This window comes from Argentina silus (genome assembly GCF_951799395.1).
Source record: "Argentina silus genome assembly, chromosome: 3".
Classification (NCBI taxonomy): Eukaryota; Metazoa; Chordata; class Actinopteri; order Argentiniformes; family Argentinidae; genus Argentina; species Argentina silus.
In genome coordinates, this window is record NC_139657.1 from 5,118,934 (window position 1) to 5,138,738 (window position 19,805).

At 40.8% G+C, this 19,805-nt stretch overlaps 2 protein-coding genes across 3 annotated transcripts; one reads left to right on the forward strand and one right to left on the reverse strand.

The window, feature by feature from the left end:
- Positions 1-2,324: 2,324 nt before the first annotated feature.
- Positions 2,325-4,005, reverse strand: cUnh15orf40 (chromosome Un C15orf40 homolog). Of its 2 annotated transcripts, none has more exons than XM_083666083.1 (4): positions 3,702-4,005; positions 3,354-3,483; positions 3,137-3,225; positions 2,325-2,997 (listed from the first exon to the last, which is right to left on the reverse strand). In XM_083666083.1, the coding sequence occupies exons 1-4, from the start codon at positions 3,915-3,917 to the stop codon at positions 2,905-2,907; spliced, it is 528 nt and encodes a 175-aa protein (XP_083522209.1). In that variant the 5' UTR covers positions 3,918-4,005; the 3' UTR covers positions 2,325-2,904. The 2 variants fall into 2 exon arrangements, with proteins under 2 accessions (XP_083522209.1, XP_083522208.1); XM_083666082.1 differs by having other exon boundaries at positions 3,098-3,225.
- Positions 4,006-6,964: 2,959 nt separating this feature from the next.
- Positions 6,965-19,801, forward strand: glsl (glutaminase like). Its single transcript, XM_083666668.1, has 22 exons — positions 6,965-7,054; positions 7,747-7,847; positions 9,588-9,655; positions 10,678-10,777; positions 10,929-11,067; positions 11,204-11,270; positions 11,589-11,701; positions 12,708-12,837; positions 13,159-13,226; positions 13,505-13,668; positions 14,629-14,687; positions 14,963-15,007; positions 15,246-15,304; positions 15,858-15,924; positions 16,041-16,091; positions 16,180-16,356; positions 17,128-17,259; positions 17,371-17,463; positions 17,590-17,651; positions 18,163-18,303; positions 18,808-19,304; positions 19,716-19,801. Exons 1-21 carry the CDS (start codon positions 7,008-7,010, stop codon positions 18,902-18,904), a joined length of 1,980 nt encoding a protein of 659 aa, XP_083522794.1. The 5' UTR covers positions 6,965-7,007; the 3' UTR covers positions 18,905-19,304; positions 19,716-19,801.
- The last annotated feature ends 4 nt before the right edge of the window (positions 19,802-19,805 follow it).

Below are 19,805 nucleotides of genomic sequence, written 5' to 3' on the forward strand. Positions count from 1 at the left end.
CAACGCATTAACATAACACTGTATTTGTTGGGGTTCATCCCCGTAAGAAGCTGTGCAGGTCAGTCAAACCAATTAGCAGTTTAGGGCCAGTTGTCAATTTTTTTTAGCCGCTTATGGGTGGCTCACTGACAGTATGACAGGCGATTTTAAAGAGGCTAAAGATACATTGTATTTGTAATGTATATTGTCCCTGCCTCGTCGGCCCGGGATGCTTGTACTAAAAAGGGTTCTTTGCCTTGTCCTGGTAGGAGAACACTTTTGGTGGAAAAGTTTGTAAGTACTGGTGTTATTTTTGTTGTGTTGCCATCACCTAGGGTGATTCTGAGGACTTGGGTCAGCAGGGAATCGACTACAGTAACTTCACAAAATATCCCCTTGGCCCCAAGTCAGGGTACAGTGTGTCCCAGAACCTTTTTTCTGTCGGTCCTCAGAGATGGAAACACAAAAGTCTGCGACTTTAGGCCAAACACTGTTTTGGAAATGCATGTGACATATCAACAGCATCAGTTAAAGCACTTTGTCTGATTTCTCTCCTTTGATAACAACTGCCTAAGGCGAGTGTAGCTGTGGTTTAGTTTACAAATGATTAGCTAATGGTGTACAAATGATTTAGCAGTCACTCCCTAAATACCCTGGCTGTACAGTACATTGTGTTTATTCTCAGACTGTGTTGGAGCTGTAACACACTGGAGAAGATAGTCTAATCTTTTGTTTTTATTCTTTTATATTCTTGACTGTTAGTATCAGATGTTGCATAAAATGAAAATGAGACCGAGACACTTGGGGTTTATTTTCTTTGTGGTGCCGAGTACAGTCTCACTGAGCTTCATGAAAATGTACTTTTTCAAACTGGGCACTGGCAAGAGTGCCTGTTCCTGTGTTGAAAAGTTAAACCAACTGTTGTGAATGGGTTACTGTATTATGAAGCTTGATGTAAGCAATTATTTCTTCATCTATGGTAATAGTAATGTGCACTTTTTTGCAGTTGTATCACCCACGTTCGGGTAAAGAGTACAAAATGAAAGACTTCATCAACCGTAGTACAACCCACGTTGTTTTCATGTTGAATTGTGACCTTGTATTTATAGGACAAACTAACCAAGCGCTTTGCTGAAGTGTGGCACAGTGTTCTTGCTGTGGTTATTATTAATTTACTATTTCACTGATCTGATATTACCATTCTATACGTTAGGTTATTATTTTATTATTTTTCATTTCAACCAGTCATCACGCCGCAGCTTGCAAATCTTAATTCTCACTCATCCCCTTTCATCCCCCCTGCAACTCTTCCCCAGGTCGTTGCTGCAAATGAGAATGTGTTCTCACAACATTCCAGCTGAGTGGTCCGGTTGAAATGCACCAATGGATGTCAAGGGGGCGTATGTGCAGCAAACATTCCTATACAGCGGACCAATGGTATCGTTCCTTCACTTTAGTCGTTCACATGCAGGAAAGTCCCAAATTGCCTTAATGTTGAGGTCACCCAGGAGAATGAGCGGTGTGCTATCCTCAGAGAAGAAACCGTGAAGGACAAGGAGTGTGACAGAAACGGCATGGAATTCATGTGTCAAATGTAGATATGGACAGATGTGATAGAGGAAGAACATTAGAAGTCCACTCCCTCTGCCATATAAAACTCCCTCTGCCATATAAAAAAAGTTATGCCCTTCCCAGACTGCACATGAAACCAAATAGACCTGCAAAGTGTTTTCAAACCCCAAAATAAAATAAGGCTGGTTCATCTCTATGGTAAACAATTAACCTGATTTTTCAGAAAAACCTGTCAACAGTAGTTGCTGACAATAGTGTCCCTTATTGTGTATCCAGCGAGTCAGCTGTCTCTCATTGGTCTTTTGTAAAACATTTTGATTAATCAAATGACTAGGTGAAGTTTGTATTTTAGTTTGATAATTTCATACTATCTTCATTTCTACCATTTTCTTTTATTTATTTATATATTTTTTATTTGACTGTTTTATGCATGGATATATGGATTAGTATGACATACTCTTAATAGCCCATTTTGGGTTTCCTAACCTTACCTAATGTTCTATCTTATGTTGTACTTTCATATTATTTTCTGAGTGCAAACAAATAAGCAAAAATAAATTAAAACAAACCAAAGATAAAATCTATGGGCATCCTTGATGATCACCTAGTCGTTTATTTAAGAGTGTCATTCTAAGTAAAGGTTACTTTGGTGCAAGTCCTACTCGTCAACAAAAACACATACACAGCAGGATTAAAAGCATGCAAGTTTCCAGCTGACTACCTGTCCCGCTGTCACACCACAGGACACTGGAGTTACTGAGGCGTTGTTGACATCTTGTCAAATATTTAATTGGTCCTCTCACAATTTAATTTACCATATAGCATTAGCGATAGTATACAGAAATGGATACCCATGAGGCTGTAGAAAATAGAATTAAAAGACAATAAACTCAAAGAAAAACATGCATACTGGCTAAATATCTCATATGAAACCAGACATGGGGTGTAGAAGAGAGAACGGCTGCAGAAGATCGAATACCATCTTGAAACATGGGCATTAACATTGAACATGGACATGAACAAGAAGCCTATTCAGCTGCAATAAGTAATTAGTTACAACTTTGAGGCAAGACTCATTGTAATAAATAGTTTAATAATCTAAAAATATCAGAGCACAACATTTCATGAGACAGCAAACTCTTGTTTAGTTGGCGGCTTCTGGGTGGAGACTGGAGAGCATAACTTCACCAAACATAACATTTTGGAAAAAGTTAATTATAGACCCATAGGCCTATCCAGTGTGCCTGCATGAGCACTGTTCCAGCATGTAATCATTGTATGACAAATAAATGTCATAAATATTTGGATGGGATTGAACAGTCTGAACCAGTAATTCAAAAATCGTCCACTGTGTCATTTCGTTGATTCTTGCTTTAATCTTTCCAGCGCCTCCTCTGGGGTTAGAGATGCAGACACCTTGATAAGCTTCTCTCTGGACCTGGAGCCCTGAGGAAAGAGGATGTAAAAACGATTTAAAATCAATATAAAAGTTATTGAGGCTGACATAAGCATGCATTCAATATCCAGAGAGAGAAACAACTCAAACCTTGTCCAAAACGACTTCGCTTTTCTTCAATTCCAGTACCTTGGAAAGATATCGCACAAGCTCAGCGTTGGCCTCCCCGTCTGATGGCGGCGCGGCTATGGCGACACCTATTGCGTCCTCCGAGATATCTGGAAGTGGGACCAACACTAAATTCAACAATTAAATTATCACGCCCCATAAACTACGTTGGAGCACATTATCTAATTACATGTTACTGTACTGACCGAGCTGAGTTTTACAAGGTGGGGGGACGCACCTGTAATCGCGTTCTGTTTAGATCCAGGCTTCGCGTGCACTGAGATAGTAACCACTCCGTTCTTGTCTCGAGCTACTGGCCCCGAGGGCAAGGATGGAGATGTTTCCGACGGCTTCTGTGAACCTTTATTCTGAAAAATAAGTTCGGTAATAGTGAGAGAAACAAAACACTTAGCATGAAATTGTTTGCTAGCAGTACAGTGGCTGAAATAATCTACACGACATACACATTACAAAATGCTGCGAGAGCTCGGTCTGCTCGATACAGACAGACATGCTAACCAGCTACCTAACAATGATGGTTACAGGTTAGCCAACTAATGCAGCTGGCACTCGGTGCGCAGCCTACCGTTTTGTTTTTTTTGGGCATTTCGCGGTTTCCAGAGTAATTTACTACTGCACTAAGGACAGCCTTCACCAGCCGAGTTGGTATGGGGTCTCTTCGATTGAAAATGCTACGGCAAGGCACTGAAGGCAGATGAGTTTGGATGCTAATATTTCTCGAATATAACACTCGAAATAATGTTGCCCGCATCAAACAGAGAGAACTGGTTTGGACAAACATCAGGGAATTGCAGTGACAGTAGCTACAGATGTTTTTAAGGCACTGTCTCTGGCCCTACATTGTAGTGACAAGACCTGGATAAAATTAACTGCAGTCGGTCAAAAATGTAAACAGACGAAGTCTCCACCCCCGGGCGCTGGTATATGACGCTCTGGTACCAGAACGGAGTGACGTTTCACAACGCTCGACTGGGGTACAGAACTAGCTAGCATATCTGTGGTATTTCCAAGTTTCTACCAAATAGTTTATGGTAGCGAGCTTTGAGAAACTATCACCTTTTAAGAGAGTATCTGTGTTTTCAACACATTCAGTTGTAAGAACGCATCATCACACCATTGCACAAATTCATGGACTACAGGTTTTGCAAAGAGTCTCATGCTCCACGAGTAAATGAACAATTACTGAGTCGTCCGCAAAATTGAGAATGTGGCTGTTTGCATATTTGCTATGACAAGTTTCTTTCCAGCAAAAACGTTCGTTACAAGATTGTATGACTAGCAAATGAGCTTTGAACTTAATAGTATTTATTAAGTTTGGTAATGAGGACGAAAACTAGCTTAGTTCAGCTAGCCAGCTGGTTTACTCTACTCAAGGAATCTAATAAGAAGGACAGGTCAAATATATCATCATAACCTGTGCTAATAGCCTGTGCTAATTTTGTTTTTAGAAAGGGGGACAGTAAACTGAAAAGAATGACCTTGTCTCAGGCATTTCCAGATTTCATTGACATTTGTGAGACAATCTCACTCGCAGATCGCGTCAATTGCATCCATAAACATCATTGATATCACTGATTGCATCACGTCGGCGGGCGCAGTAACATGCTCTTCTCACCAGAATCAGAATCAGAATTCTTTTATTTAGCCAAGTATATTTTCACATACAGGAAATTGACTTGGTGAGGTTCGTGCATGGGACATAAAAAACAATATCAAATATTGACAAACATTTACAAAATAGCAAAATATTAACATAATAGCAATAACACATTTACAAATTTACAAAATAGAGCAATAAAACAATACATTTTGTTGGATGCGACAACATTTTAAAACACTTTAAACTCCACTTTAAACAACACTTTTAACACTTTAAAACTCCAGGTTAAAAGCACACTTCGCGCATTTTGGAATATTATGACGGTATCGCTAAAACGTTGAGATGATCCTGTCTTCAAAAGCGGCCTTGTATTTCGCAGTGCATATGACTGATTATAATAAGGCAAGCCAAAAATGGGAACAGTTGGTTATGAAACCTTTCATCTTTGTTCGCTAGTGCGCACCGCGTAAGGGATACAAATGTAACCACAGGAGCGCTCGGAACAGGACACAGTGATACCAATGTAACAACAACTAAGTTGAAAAAACAATGAAATAGCAGCCCAATGACGTAATACTTTTATTTAATACTTGAACTGTGACCACAAACCTTTTGGAAATACAGTTAAACTGTGTTTGGAAAACGCACTTCCGTACCCCAGTAGAGAGCTGTGAAATGCCACTGCGTGAGTATCTATGTAGTATTTAATTCGCTGCATACTATTGAGGGAGTCCTTTCCAATTTTAGTCCCACAGTTCAATGGAGCAGGTAGGGAGGTGGGCAGTAGCGAAATTGAACCAATTACCATGATTAACTTGTATCAATTGCCTTGAGTTTGGTCAGCTCATAGTCCCCATGGATTGTAATACAACATTTAAAAGTTCAGTTTCTCTTTAATTGAATCCCAATCGTTGACACCTCACCTCAAAGTGAATGAAAAAAACATTTGAATAAAAACAATATGTTGTAGAGGATATTGCATACTCTCCAACCTCCTTTAGACCCCCTATCTCCCTATCCCCCAAGAGTTGTTGTACATCAAATGAAAGCCCAAGAATGTAAAATAGCAGTGACTTGCACAAAACAGGGCTTTAATTAAATCCGGAACTTCAGCCTCTCCAAATCATTATGATTTTCCACGCTAGTTTGATTCCATTTGAAAATAAACCCCAGGGGTTTATGGACTCAGATCGAAGAAGAAACTGATTTTGATGCGTAATGCTTCCTGGGGATTGAGTGTAGAAACGGTCAAAAGAGGTTTGAGGTGAAATTTGACTCATTATCTTTCCATAAGTTCTCTTCTACCACAAAATCACGTGTGTGTGTGTGTGTGTGTGTGTGTGTGTGTGTGTGGCTGTGTGTGTGTGTGTGTGTGTGTGTGGCTGTGTGTGTGGCCCCATTGGAATCAACCCCGTGCAATGTATGTGAATGTTTTCAAATCCTGCACTGAAATCGAATTGGTTTTTGTGTTGGTTTTTGTGAGCCTATTAGTGTGATCCATTAGTGTGGTAGTGTGGTCCCCTAAATAGACAGAAATACCTGATTGGGCATTCAGGGGCACACTTCCTCGCACCCATGAGCAATGTACTTTTTTGTCCAATGAGATACAATATAAATGATAGCACAAAAGCAATACAAATTATATCACAAACCATAGAGTTAACATTCAAGCCAAAATGTGATATAAAGAATTAGTGACAAACGTTCTGTATCTGTTCTTGTATCTTTAACGTACAATCTGTAAACTGAATTAATGATATTCATTGATTCTTGGAGAAATAGTTATTATAGCCTCATGAACTTATAATTGTCTTGCCCCATCAAACCCAAAATGTAAGGTTGTTTCATCCATTGTTTGTAAACAAACAAACAACATACAGCTTCAAATATGTTTAAAACTATATGCACACAAGAGTAATTTATTTCTGTGTCTGGATACGCCCTATGACGTTCCACGTCCTTTCTAAGTGGTTCCACTTTCACCCCATGCCATTCATTCAAAAAGTTCACTGCATGCAGCATAGCCCACATCACACACCCACCCACAACCCCCCCCCCACCCACACTCTCTCTCTCTCTCTCTCTCTCTCTCTCTCTCTCTCTCTCTCACAAACACACACACACACACACACACACACACACACACAAGTTGGCCTGTAGAGGGAGACTGGAGAAACTCTTCTGGATACTGCCTGCATTCGTCTCAGAGGTTTGCTAGATACTGATCTGAAGTGTTGCGGGGTAAGAATCCTGTGACGGTGGTATCCCTCAATGGAAAACACTTCAAGCCCAGATACAGAGGAAAATCCTTATCTCTGGTAAGAATAAACATTTTTACAGGTTCCAAATGGACTGAGGCTCAACTTGGAGCTTATCTTTGTGACTTGTGATCCTCAAAGACGAGCCCCCTTAACTGGTTACCTTTGTAAAGAGTAATGGCAATGGGTTGTTATTGATAAGAAATGCACATTAGCCAGTCACTGAAAATTTTTTATTGGATGAGACTTTGTTTTTTGCTTATGCATATGGTATCTTGAGACGTGGCAGTATAGTTTAACTATCTGAAGGCAGGGCAGCGAACACAAAAAGGAACCTGCAGGCCAGGTGCTGCTTTAAGTGGGGACGCTGACGATTGATCACTGTGTCTCTCCCGGACACTCTACTTAACTCTCTCATCACTAGACTAGACTTGTTTTAGTTGCGTTCAATGGTTCTAATGCATTGCTATTGTGACACGGCTTGTTATTACCATAGAGCCTAGAGCTGAACATAGAGCTGGACTAAATTATACCTCCAATGGAGAATCTAATTTAAAGATGCTTTTTAGTCTAGGATCAGGCTAAATTTATGTCCTTGTGTTGACTGTCATTTTCCTTTTGTGAGATTGTGTCTGACTGGTGGAGAGACCATGTCATTTTTTCACCTTAACAGTGACGTTGTTTCACACATGACAGAATAAAGGTATTATACCTGCATTTTGCAGCTTGAATGTTCATAATGTGTTTTCTAGCTTCCAGAGAACTCCTTCCCTGCGTCGTAAATGGAGAAAACGCTATGGGGGTTTGGACGGCAACAAATTACTGGAGCCAAACAAGGAGGAGGACATGACAGGTAACGCATGCATATTTTGTCCACGCGCACTTGGGTTCGTGCTTGTGATGTGAACCATGTGGCTTTTTTCCCACCCTGTGATTTTTGGGCCTCAAGGGTTTTTGATTGTGGGTGTAGTCTGGTCTCAGCGGCTATAATAAGGACAGCCGCGTAGAATAGTGAACCGGTGGGATCCACACTGGCCAGACACCAGCCATTAAAACGAAGCTTGTGGTTGTGGCTGTAGGGCCAACAACATGTGAGGGAGGAAGGAGGTGTGGCCTGGTCTCAAAATCAAGTCCAGATTAAATGATGCAGCACCAGATGTTTACCAGCGGTTGCCAGCCAGCGAAACATTAGTTTTCACAATGTAAAGCCATTCGAACGCCAGTAAAGCCATTCAAAGGCCATATGGTCCAATATTACCATTACTGTCATTGTAAGGAAATGAAAAACATGTACAAACACAATACAAAAACACATTGTTGTCTCGAATCTAGCACCTCGGCCAAGTCTTTTCTCTGAGATGTGCGCGTACCACTTTGCTAAACATTGTAAGGACATCAATGAGCCACACATACCGTATGACTGTTATATTTCACCTGTTGCAAAAAATAATGTCGTAACGTTGTTGACATATGAAACATTGCTCATACACTTACTCTGTGCGAGCAATGCCACTTCTTAGGATAATTATTTTCCTCACAAGCCCAAGTACAATATGTTGTACAGGTCGCTGTCATGCAGTCTACTCTCTCTACCTCATTCTGATCTCAGGGGAAATTAATTCTGCATTCTTCTGGCTGGAATGTTCCAATCTAACGGTACAGGAACAAAGTCCTCCAGTAAACAAGATTCTTGAGGGGGGGGGGGGGTAAAACAAATGTATTCAAATAACTTTTATTTATTGTTATTTATCAGCCGATCTTGGGTTTTCATAACGGAAAGCTTTCATGGTGCGCATCCCACCTTCTGTGATTTGCACTGGATAGATCAGTGTCACCGGAGTAAAGAAGCATACTTTGGCATTACAGGGGAGCAACATATACAGTACTTTCTTTTGTTTGTGTGGTAACTTAATGAGTGCCTCCTCTCGAGAGCGAAAGTTAAAAATACAATCGTTAAATCCTGTGCGGATTTACCATGGAATCTAGAGTTGTATGTGTTTTGTGCTGAGAGTGTTGCTCTGTGGGCTTTTCTTGAGGTTTGAAGAACTATTTCAGTTAGTGACAGGATCGTCGTGACAGGCTAGACCAATGGAAAATAACTCACTGTGCACCAGTAAAGGAGACAGTTCTGTTTTGATATGACTTCTTAAGGAAGAGGCATTCAGTCACTCTTGGGGGAGAAATGGAAGGTGTTTTATCACTAAAAAAACACCTATTTTTAACATTCGTCCTTCTTTTGTGCTCCCTGGAGTGGCTGGACACCTCCTCCTTAATCCAGTCTGCTCCTCCATTCTTGCACCTTGGTTGGAATGCAAAGAAGTGACAGTTTACTTTTTCTTCGCAGGCCTCAATGATTATCCATTATCCAAATTCCATTATCGTCCCAAAAATAGTTGTGGTGATAATGATATTCTTGTGTATGTATATGTCTTGTGTAAACAAATATGTCTGACAGTAAAACATAATAAAAAAATAAAAAAAAGAGCAACAAATTACATTCCCATTTAACACTGGAGAAAGTAAATACATAAACATGTGGGGACATGGATAACTACATATCATATTCCTTCCTTTGTCCTTTGTTGTGCTTTAGAGAACAGGGTGATGTCAGAGACCCATCAGGATAGGAATCCTGCCCCTGCAAAGAGTGCTGAGATCCAGGTGCGTGCTGCATCCTGCCCCAGTCTGACAAACAAACATCACCCCGACACACTCACTGTTTGGATCAAAGCGGGGAAAAAATGTTCTAGTCAAAAAGGTCAAAGGAGTCCACACATTTATGCATTGTCAGGGTCTTGCTGGAGGGTGGCCATTTTATGCCTGAAAGAAATGCAAATGAGATGGCACTGAGAATCAGGTTACGGTCTGTTGTCTGAGCAGAAACAGAAAGGGAGGATGACAGTATTGCGATGATGTAAAATTGTGTAGAAGATGTACTTCGAAATGCCCTTTTCAGCTACAAAACAGAGCAAATTTAAGAGGTGAACAGAGCAAGTCTGTGCAGAGACAGAGGCCAGTATAAACACCCGTAAACACCAAAGGTTCTCCCTCCAGGCACTGTTGCTGCAGTTGGCTCTGCCTGAATAAATGTCAGCCCACGTGTTGCCTTGTTAAGGTAACAATTAAACTTGCCTTCACCAAACAGCACCTGTGATTACTGAGACATCAAAGAAAAGTCTGGCAACGGCTACATTTAACCTCCAAAACATACACGTACATTTGAATGCGGTAAAATGATGTTAGCTCACAGATTTAAGACATTTACATTTACATTTATGGCATTTAGCAGACGCCTTGTTTAAGTAAATTAATCATCCATCCATCAGTCATCATAAGAAAAAGTAATCTATGGTAGGACTAAGGGCTATTGGCAGTCACAATGCTAGAAGAACGAAGAAATACTTTTTTCTTTTTCTTTTTTTTTGTACAGGAAAAAAACTTGTACAGGGGTGTTGTGGGGATGAAGAGGTCTTTGGAGGGACAGTTAAGACATGTAGATATTATTATCCTGTTCGCACTCGACAAGGGTATTTCATCGCTCTGTTTTATAACTGTAATTGAAGACAAAATATGGCGTATTTTGTGGCTAAACATAAATACTACAAGTATGCAGCTGTGTAACGCCACGTTCTTCTTTCCCTAATCCGTTGGCATGTTCGTGTTGTTGTTTTTCATTTCCTCAGGACACTGCTCCATCAGGGAATGTCCCACGTCCCATGCCAAGAAATGCGTTCCACTCTCAGCCCCAGAGGCCTGTCAACTTTGTGAGTCCTGGATCAATAGGTAAAAATAGTTTACACTGACTAGGGTTTGAGGAGAGAAGTGATGCTTGTGGTATAGTTTGGCCATAACTGCACTGCATTGTCTGCATTGCAGTGTCTCACTCACCTGTACCAAGTCTGTTGAAGTGCTTTTACCAGCTGTTTCTCTGTAGGTCTGCCATCTTTTGTCAGTAATGGCGCTCTGAAGCCTCCTTTGCCCCAGGCCGAGCAGGAGAGACATGCCACGTCGCCCCAGCCTTGGCACAACGCAGGCAGAGTAGAGAACCAGCAGGGCCACTCAAAGAGGAAGGCGTGAGTTTTACTGAAATTCTCTCATCCAAAATGGATGTGCTGTTACTTATACATTATCTTGACCAGCTATGTACTTATTGCCTAACCATGCCATCCTCACTTTTACGGTGGATGGAAATATCTGCTTTCTCTCCAGGGTTGCTGATGTGCTCTTTGACAGTTTTGCCTCAGATGGGAGAGTCAACATGAACCAATTTTTCGAGGTACCTATGAAATCGATGGGGAGGCACAGGCACCACAACACAACAAAACACAACAGTTTCTTCTATCGTTTTTAAAACTCAATATTATCAGAAATTGCAAGTAGTGAAATATACCCCTTGATTATGATGAACATCTAAATCTTTCAAAGAGAGAAAGATAAATATGTTTTAAAAGAATGCATCAGTCCTCCTTCATCAGAGCAGAAACTAACAGGATCCAGGTCAAACAATAGTTATTAGAGTCTTCATTTCATTATACAGGCAGACATATTGAATCAAGATATGCTGTATGTTTACGTGCATTCTCTTTCTACACAGACAGTATGGAGTTCAGGCCTACACAGATCCGACCCCAGAATCAAGGACTGCTACTTACATATGAGGAAACTGCAGGACGCAGATGGAACAGTTGACATTAACACCTTTCAGAGGTCTGCTTCTAACTGCATTTGCATTACACTGTGTTGATCAGGTCACCATTTCTAAATTCTTTCTTGATCCTGACAAACTCCCCAGCCCCTGCCCATGACAAACGTAACCCTACCTAACCCTAACCCTAACTCTGACCCATAAGGGGATGGCCACACTAGTCTGTTGTGTCCATAAATTACAGATTGAGCCAATGGGAGTCATCCGTTGACATTATCGTTTAGCCAATTAGAGACGACGGAACGGTCCTGCGTCTGTTTAGTTACTCATGAATTCCACAGATCAAATCAGATAGTGACTTCGTTTGTATACATTTTTGTATACATTTTGCTGAGTCAGGGGGTCCTTCACAGCCTTCCTTGTCATGTCATCATCATGGGACGCGGTCCAGAGTGGCCTTTAAATGTTTGTTATACCAAATGACATTAATAAAATCCAAGTTTGGGGACAAAAGTAATGCAAGACTAGAAAACTCTATGACTCATGATAATGTTGTTACCACGTTCCCATAAAATTATGCCAAGCGAGCACATTTATAGTTTTTTGAGAATAAGCATTTATTTAATCAAATTTTAGCAGGGGACCACTATACTAAATTATATTTCGACAATTTAGAGCTCAATAACTTGGCATTTTCACCATCAGTATTTCTGGGTAGATTAGTAACTTAATGCAATTTTGACATACATTTCTTTCTATAAAGTTTTGCATTTGAGTGAATTTCGGCGTGCCACAGGCAGCAAAGTGGCTGATAACACATCCAATCAGGTCTTCTCAGTTTTACATTTTTAATAATTTTCTGAAATGTTCTTTCACTTCAAAAGTGTCCAGTAGCCTCTGGGGCAACCATTTTATTATTTTTTTAAATTATTTTTTAAATTGGTAGCTTAAGGCACTATGTAATATTGCTGCTGAATCAACCAAATGGGTTGTGTTCCTTTCATCACATCATCATGTTGGTATTAAAGTGACTGTGATTAACAGGGTGTCATTTGAACGCCCCTGTAGGTGTGTGACAGGCTTTGTGTCCCTCATCCTGAAAGCCCTGCAAGGACGGTTCGTCATTCCAGATTTCTCCACCTTCACGGAGGAAACTCAAAAGCTCTTCATGAAGTGTAAACAGCTGTCGTCTATTAAGGTGGGCTACCAATGGAATGTCTGCATTTTGCTGTCTTCACTGCAGTTACTGTGTACACTATTCAACTTATTTTTTTTATTTTATTTTTTTTAACTCACAACCATTAAAGTCAATTACTGACTGTTTGGCTTTGATAGGAAATAAAACCAAGAATGTGTCTGAAATAATCTTTTCAATCCGATATTACCTTTGACCAAGCTCTATGACCTATGACCTATGATATCTATGATATTACCTTTGACCAAGCCAGGAAATTAAGGCTTTTCTTGCAGTGTGTGTGCCTCAATAATCCCTTAGAACCACTGCTGTTTGTCCTGGCAGGAGAAGAACAAGGATAGTGGGAGCAGTACAAAGTGGGGAGTCTCTATCTGCACTGTGGATGGTCAGAGGTAATGCCATGACAGTCACACTCGTATATATTTACATACTATGGTTATCAATATCACCAAGGCTACACAGTAAAAATGACTATTTTCTTTGTTATTTTCTATTTAATGCGGATGGAAAATCATATTTGGTAGATTTATTAACTTTTTACTCTTTGGGTATAAAGAGCACTTTGCCAGATTCCTAGCAGCAAGTCCACAGTATTAATCAGATTCACATCAAACACCATGTTGTTCTTCACATGCTGGGATTGTAAAATGGTACTCTTGTGTGTTTGTAGGTTATCTTTAGGGGACTGGGCAGAGCCTTGTGTTCTGGGTGAGGTATCCTGGCCTCTGGTGTATGGTATCGCAGTGGACCAGCTGGGAGCTGATTACGTACACAGACACGTAGGCATAGAGGAGTATTCCAAATACGAGTCAACTTTCGTTCTCACGAAACAAGGTACAGTAGGAGTAAAAACAGTCATCCATGTTTTATTTTGTTGTTTGTATTTTGATTTGGGACAAAAGGTTGGGAACATGTTAAATCTTTCGTCACGTGACAAACAATGCAATGCAATAAAGCACCATGGACGGCTGACATCATGAGTGGTTGATTGATACATAATTGATACATGATTGATAAATGATTGGTACATGTTCGACAGCATCTTTTTGCTATTCCATGTAATTCTTTCTTTGGATTAATTTCACCTGAAGTCAACTTTGTTTATATGGTTTATTGAATGGAGAGGACAAACAATTTCGCTGCTTTGAAGATCAGAATGAGTCCTCACATCAAAAGTTTCATGTGGTGAAACTATTGTCTAATTCCCCCTCCAAAGCAGGAGTTACAAAGAACATGAGGCTAGTTTTAACGTATTATTACGTTGACATTTCAGTGGTGATATCTTATTTCAGATACCTCTCTCTAGAAGGATAGGACATGGGAATTGCATAGAAACATCTATCTAGATTTGAACTTCTGTTGGCCACCACAGGGGTGTGATTTTTGGGCAGAGGCTGTGATTGGATGCATGGGATCGGGAAAGCCCATTTGAGGACATGCGTGCACAGATGAAAAATTACAATACTGAATTTTGGAGAAAGTAGAAAGACTATGAAGTTATCATATACAGTGGAACCTCGAGATACGAATGCCCCAATATACGAATGTTTTGAGTTACGAATTGAAATTTCGTAGAATTTGTGCTCTGAGATACGAATCCTTTTTTTTCGCGAGAAGTGCCAGCCGCGCGCGAGAACTGGCAGCCGCCTGCACACGAACCCTTTTTAAAAAAAAAAATTGAGATACGAATGTTTTGACTGAGGAAGTCTCGGAACGGATTAAATTCGTATCTCGAGGTTCCACTGTAGTCCTAATGAGGTGTTTCAATTATGTTTATTCTGCATTTCTACTCAGGAGTTCCTCATAGTCCCCTCATTGAGACAGGTGCCATCATTACCACATCTTTGTTACAGGTAACACACTCTCACTCACTTCCTCACCACAGGCTATTTGTTTTTATTTGCTAATTTTTTTTTTTTGGTTTTATATAATCTTTACACTCTCACCTAATCAGACCTGGGTCAAATACATATGTAAAATACTTTCGAATACTTGAGCTGTGCTTGATCTAGTTTTCCTTGGAAAACCAATGGAATAGTCCTACAAGTGCAAGTTAAATCAAGTACACCTTAACTACTTTCAAGTATAAGACATGTGACGCAGGTCTGCATGTAATTGTCTTTAACAGTTGGCAGGGAGACCTGCTGCAGAGGAGGAGGAAAAGTATGAGTCGGTAAGCCATAATGTAGCCAGATGATGTGGTGATGATTACAATGTATGGTGAAATCACACCATACCTTACCACACCATACCTTACCACACCATACCTTACCACACCATACATTACCACACCATACCTTACCACACCATACATTACCACACCATACCTTACCACACCATACATTACCACACCATACCTTACCACACCATACAGCGCCATGGACAACTTCATCTTTGTGTTGTCTTTGCAGGTTTTGAATGCTCTCAGAAGACTTTGCAATAAGGAACATGCCAACTTAAACTGCACAAGGTACTTTCTGCCGAATTTTGTGACATAATGCCACAAAACAATTTTTTTGCATTGAATGAGGTTGATTACTAGTGGTAAGACTGTGAGTGCTTACTGTACTTAGAATAATGTTGTGTCTTTGGTCAACTTATGGTTCCTTATCTTGAAAGTAGTCTATAGGCCAGGAGAAACTGTAATCCATGGTTCAGAGTTGTTTAAATAGTCACTACTAACTTCAGCTAACTTCAGCCACTGCGAACAAAAAAACAATGGGAGTGATTGGGGAACAAAACTATTTCAACATTTGTGGCCACAATCACCTTAAATTAACTCTCTGCCTTGGTTGGAAGCTACTTTGAGGTGATTTGGCCACAAACTTCAACCACTTACATGTTTTTTTTGTTAGCGGTGGCTAAAGTTAGCTGAAGTTAGTTGTTGCTATTTAAACAACTCTGACTATGGATCGCAGTTTCGCCTGGCCCATAGACGACTTTCAAGGTAAAGAACCATCTGACTATGAATTGAAAAAGATTGAACTAACCCTTTTAATGATATTTTTGCAACCACCGTCCAGTTACCAAAGCTTGAGAAAGGACAGTATCAGACTTCATGCGCTGTCTTTTTACCTTCAAGAAAAGAAAGTAAGTTACCACCTTTTGTCAAATATGTACATAATATGCTCATGGATGAACACAAGGATATCCTTCTCTACTTGTACTGTTCCTGTGTCTTAAGTTATGAATACTTGTTTTTGCAGTGCTTTCCTGAGGTAGTTGACATAAATGCCACATTGGATTTAATGCTGCAGGTAAATGCTTGACAACATGCTTAAATTCCACATTTCCTTTTTTTGGTCATTATGAAAATATTTCTCATGAGTCTTCACTGTCTGTTAGTGTGCATCCACGGAGGTCACGTGCGAATCAGGAGCAGCCATGGCTGCCTCACTAGCCAACGGGGGCCTTTGCCCTCTGTCAGGTGACCAAGTGCTGTCGCCCTCGGCAACGCGGAGTATGCTCTCCATGATGCAAGTTGCAGGAATGAACGACTATTCCAAAACGTTCCATTTTAAGGTTGGTTTGTTTTAAGCATTTCACAAACTGTACACCCCGTGTATATTTGCAATGAAGCGACTTAGGGCTGGTGTAGTGGAGGTGGTTTGGTGAACTGCACTCACGTTACAAGCCAGAGACCTCAACACTTGTGTTCGCTCCCCAGACTAATGCCTAGGTTCTACTGCACTCAGCAGGTAGGCTTTGCCGTCAACCCAGGCTCAAACCCAGCCATCACACAAACATACCAGAAGCTGGATACAGATACAGTAGTAGCACTGGCAGCTGAATACATCACATGGTTAAAAAGTCACTTGTCGAAATAGAACCCAGAGAGTTTTTTTCGTATACATGTATATACAGTGTGTTGTCCCTCAAGGCAGTTTTCGATCTTCACAAATGATTTGCTACTTGCCTTACAAAAGGCTAGAATTACTATGGTATGCTGATGATTCCGCAATCTAAATGTCAGCACCTACAACCAGTAAGCTCACCACCTCATTTAGTGCCAAGGGTGAATAAACTCGTCCAAATTGTCAACATTCTAGAGTGCCAAAAATGCAAAATTCAAGCGTTCATCACCATTTACAAGGTACATCTGTGAGGATTCATCTATAGGCTTGAAGCAGTCAAGCTGTGTTTATGGGGGAATGTCAAAAGCGAAGACATCAATGTCCACTTAAAATAGATAATCTACTACCTCTGTTAATTGTGTCTTTCAATTTGACCTTCAGGCTGTAGGCTGCAGGATGTTCAAATATAGTTAATCAGGATTTATATTATGTTTCGCAGACCTCTGTGGCAGCCAAGTCCAGTAAATCAGGAGCTGTTCTGGCTGTGGTTCCAGGAGTTCTGGGGCTGGTGTGTTGGTCACCTGAACTGGACTCCTTTGGAAACTCTTGGAAGGCTGTCCACTTCTGTGAGGTAGAGAAGCCATCACAATTCGCTCATTCTTTCCTTAGTATCGTAGATTTTGTTTATTTCTTGTTGATTTATATTGTTTTATATTTGTGAATATTTTGGGTTTCTTCACAGGAACTCATCTCAACATTCCAGTTGCATAGTTTTGACATCAGAACCCCATTCAGACAGGTGCTTACATACAGACAGTGGAAAGCAGAGTCTGAGGTTAGTATGTTGCCTTTCATGGAGCCAAGGGTGCCATAATCAAACTTTCAAAGAGGTATATAAGAAATCAGGAGGTATATAAGAAATAAACTGCCAAGTGTCTTGAATCCTTCTCTCTTTTGACAGGGTTATCAGATAATGAACATTCTACTGGCTGCCTTTAAAGGTGACATGCAGTCCTTGCGAAGGTAGGCTGGACCATGGTAACTGGGGTATCTGCGCTGATGTACAGTACATAGAAGGTCAAAGAGGAATTCTATGTCATGTGAGACACTCCCACGTGCAATCCCAAATCAACCCCATGTCACTACCCCCCTCCTCCCTAGACACTGTTATACCAATGTTATAACAGTGTGATAGAAAACCCATCAGAGGTCATTTATCAAATTGCTAAGACGTCTCGGAACTACACAACTGTTCAAAAAAAAAAAAAAAAATGTCTTCTTCAAGCATTGTGACTGCCAATGGCCCCTGGTCCGAGCATTATGATGATTACTTTTTCTTATGATGATTTTCTTAAGATGATTCACTTACTTAAACAAATGTATTTGTTGTAAGTCACTTTGGATAAAGGCGTCTGCTAAATGCCATAAATGTAAATGTAAACAACTGTCTAGGCGGCAGGAGATGGGGTCTGGGGGTTCATTTTGGGATTGAGTGGCCCTATGCATGATGCATGACTTCCCTGCCGATCTGCAGGTACTTTCTCTCTGGGGCAGACATGAACGCAGTGGACTATGATGGGAGGTCGGCTTTGCACGTGGCCGCCTCCGAGGGACGTGCTGAGGTCATCAGTTTCCTGGTGGAGAACGCAGGTGCCAGCTACTCCCTTAAGGACAGGTAAGGTCGTGTCTAAAGTGGCTTTCTCTCATCTCCACCATCTCCACTGATCTGTGAACACAGTATGGGCGAAAGCCGAAGCAGAAGCAGTCGACTGTGGAATCTTCTTTCACTTACTGCTGATGAGGGAAAGGTGACAAGGGAAGGAGGATGCCTCTTCAGGCTATTGTAATGCGCCCTAGTGAGACCTCTTTAGTGCTCTCTCAGACCTGAATCCTAGCGCGTGCATATCTTGAACTATTTAGTTTAGATTTAATTGCATTGAAATTATTGGAGCACAATGGTTTTAGTTAGGTATGTGGACACCTCAAGGACATGGCTATTACTGACCACTGATAGGTAAAAGGACTGGATAGGTTTCCATCATATTACCCCATCTAATTATTTTGGATCAGTAGTCACTTGCCAAAGCCATCCGACTATTACACACCATCGCATGCACTTTGTACAAAGACATTAAGCTCAGACTTACACTCATTGCTTTGTGAAATGTTCACTTGACAGATGGGGTAACACTCCCATGCAAGAAGCCATGAGACACAGCCATGAACCTGCAGCCCAACTACTCAAGAAATATGAAGAGCAGCAGGTGACGTTGTGAGCAGTAAGGGCACATACATATGTTTATCATCTCTTGATTACTGTCCTTGTATTGTCATTCATAGTTAAAATGTTGTCTATGATGTGGAACAGGCAGAGGTGGAAAGTAAAGAATTACAACTACTCGCATTTCTGTAATTGAGTAGATTTTTCAAGGATTTGTACTTTTTTGTCTGTAATTCGATTTTTACTTGAGTATGTTTTTACTTTCTCTACTTTTTTTGTTATTTGAAACAGAGTACTGTACAATTATAGCCGTAGCAAAATCATTACGGGCAGGGTTCAACAAACACTAACTTGTTAGCCAAGGTATAACTGCCTCACCTGCCATAATGGAATGGTTAACATTTTACAATAGTTGTAGACAAATATTGTGAGTGAGTGTGAGTGTGAGTGTGAGTGTGAGTGTGAGTGTGAGTGTGAGTGAGAGTGTGAATGAGTGAGTGAGTGAGTGAGTGAGTGAGTGAGTGAGTGTGAGAGTGTGAGTGAGTGAGTGAGTGAGTGAGTGAGTGAGTGAGTGAGTGAGTGAAGGGTGAGTGAGTGAGTGAGTGAGTGAGTGAGTGAGTGAGTGTGTGAATGAGTGAGTGAGTGAGTGAGTGAGTGAGTGAGTGAGTGAGTGAGTGAAGGGTGAGTGAGTGAGTGAGTGAGTGAGTGAGTGAGTGAGTGAGTGAGTGAGTGAGTGAGTGAGTGTGTGAGTGTGTGAGTGAGTGAGTGAGAGTGTGAATGAGTGAGTGAGTGAGTGAGTGAGTGAGGTAGTGAGTGAGGTAGTGAGTGAGTGAGTGAGTGAGTGAATGAGTGAGTGAGTGAGTGAGTGAGTGAGTGAAGGGTGAGTAAGCGGGTCAGTCAGTGAATTCATTTTATGTTTTTCTATATTTCATTGTATGCTTGTATGTATGAGTTGT

Excerpts from the sequence above, each read along its gene's own strand:
- cUnh15orf40 (XM_083666082.1), bottom strand. The coding sequence starts at position 3,917 with ATGTTTGTCCAAACCAGTTCTCTCTGTTTGATGCGGGCAACATTATTT. Across the intron at positions 3,226-3,353 it reads TAAACAGAACGCGATTACAG|ATATCTCGGAGGACGCAATA; the intron begins GTGCGTCCCCCC and ends TCCCACTTCCAG. Across the intron at positions 2,998-3,097 it reads GCGAAGTCGTTTTGGACAAG|GGCTCCAGGTCCAGAGAGAA; the intron begins GTTTGAGTTGTT and ends CTCTTTCCTCAG.
- glsl (XM_083666668.1), top strand. The coding sequence starts at position 7,008 with ATGGAAAACACTTCAAGCCCAGATACAGAGGAAAATCCTTATCTCTG. Across the intron at positions 10,778-10,928 it reads TGTGAGTCCTGGATCAATAG|GTCTGCCATCTTTTGTCAGT; the intron begins GTAAAAATAGTT and ends GTTTCTCTGTAG. Across the intron at positions 13,669-14,628 it reads TTTCGTTCTCACGAAACAAG|GAGTTCCTCATAGTCCCCTC; the intron begins GTACAGTAGGAG and ends ATTTCTACTCAG.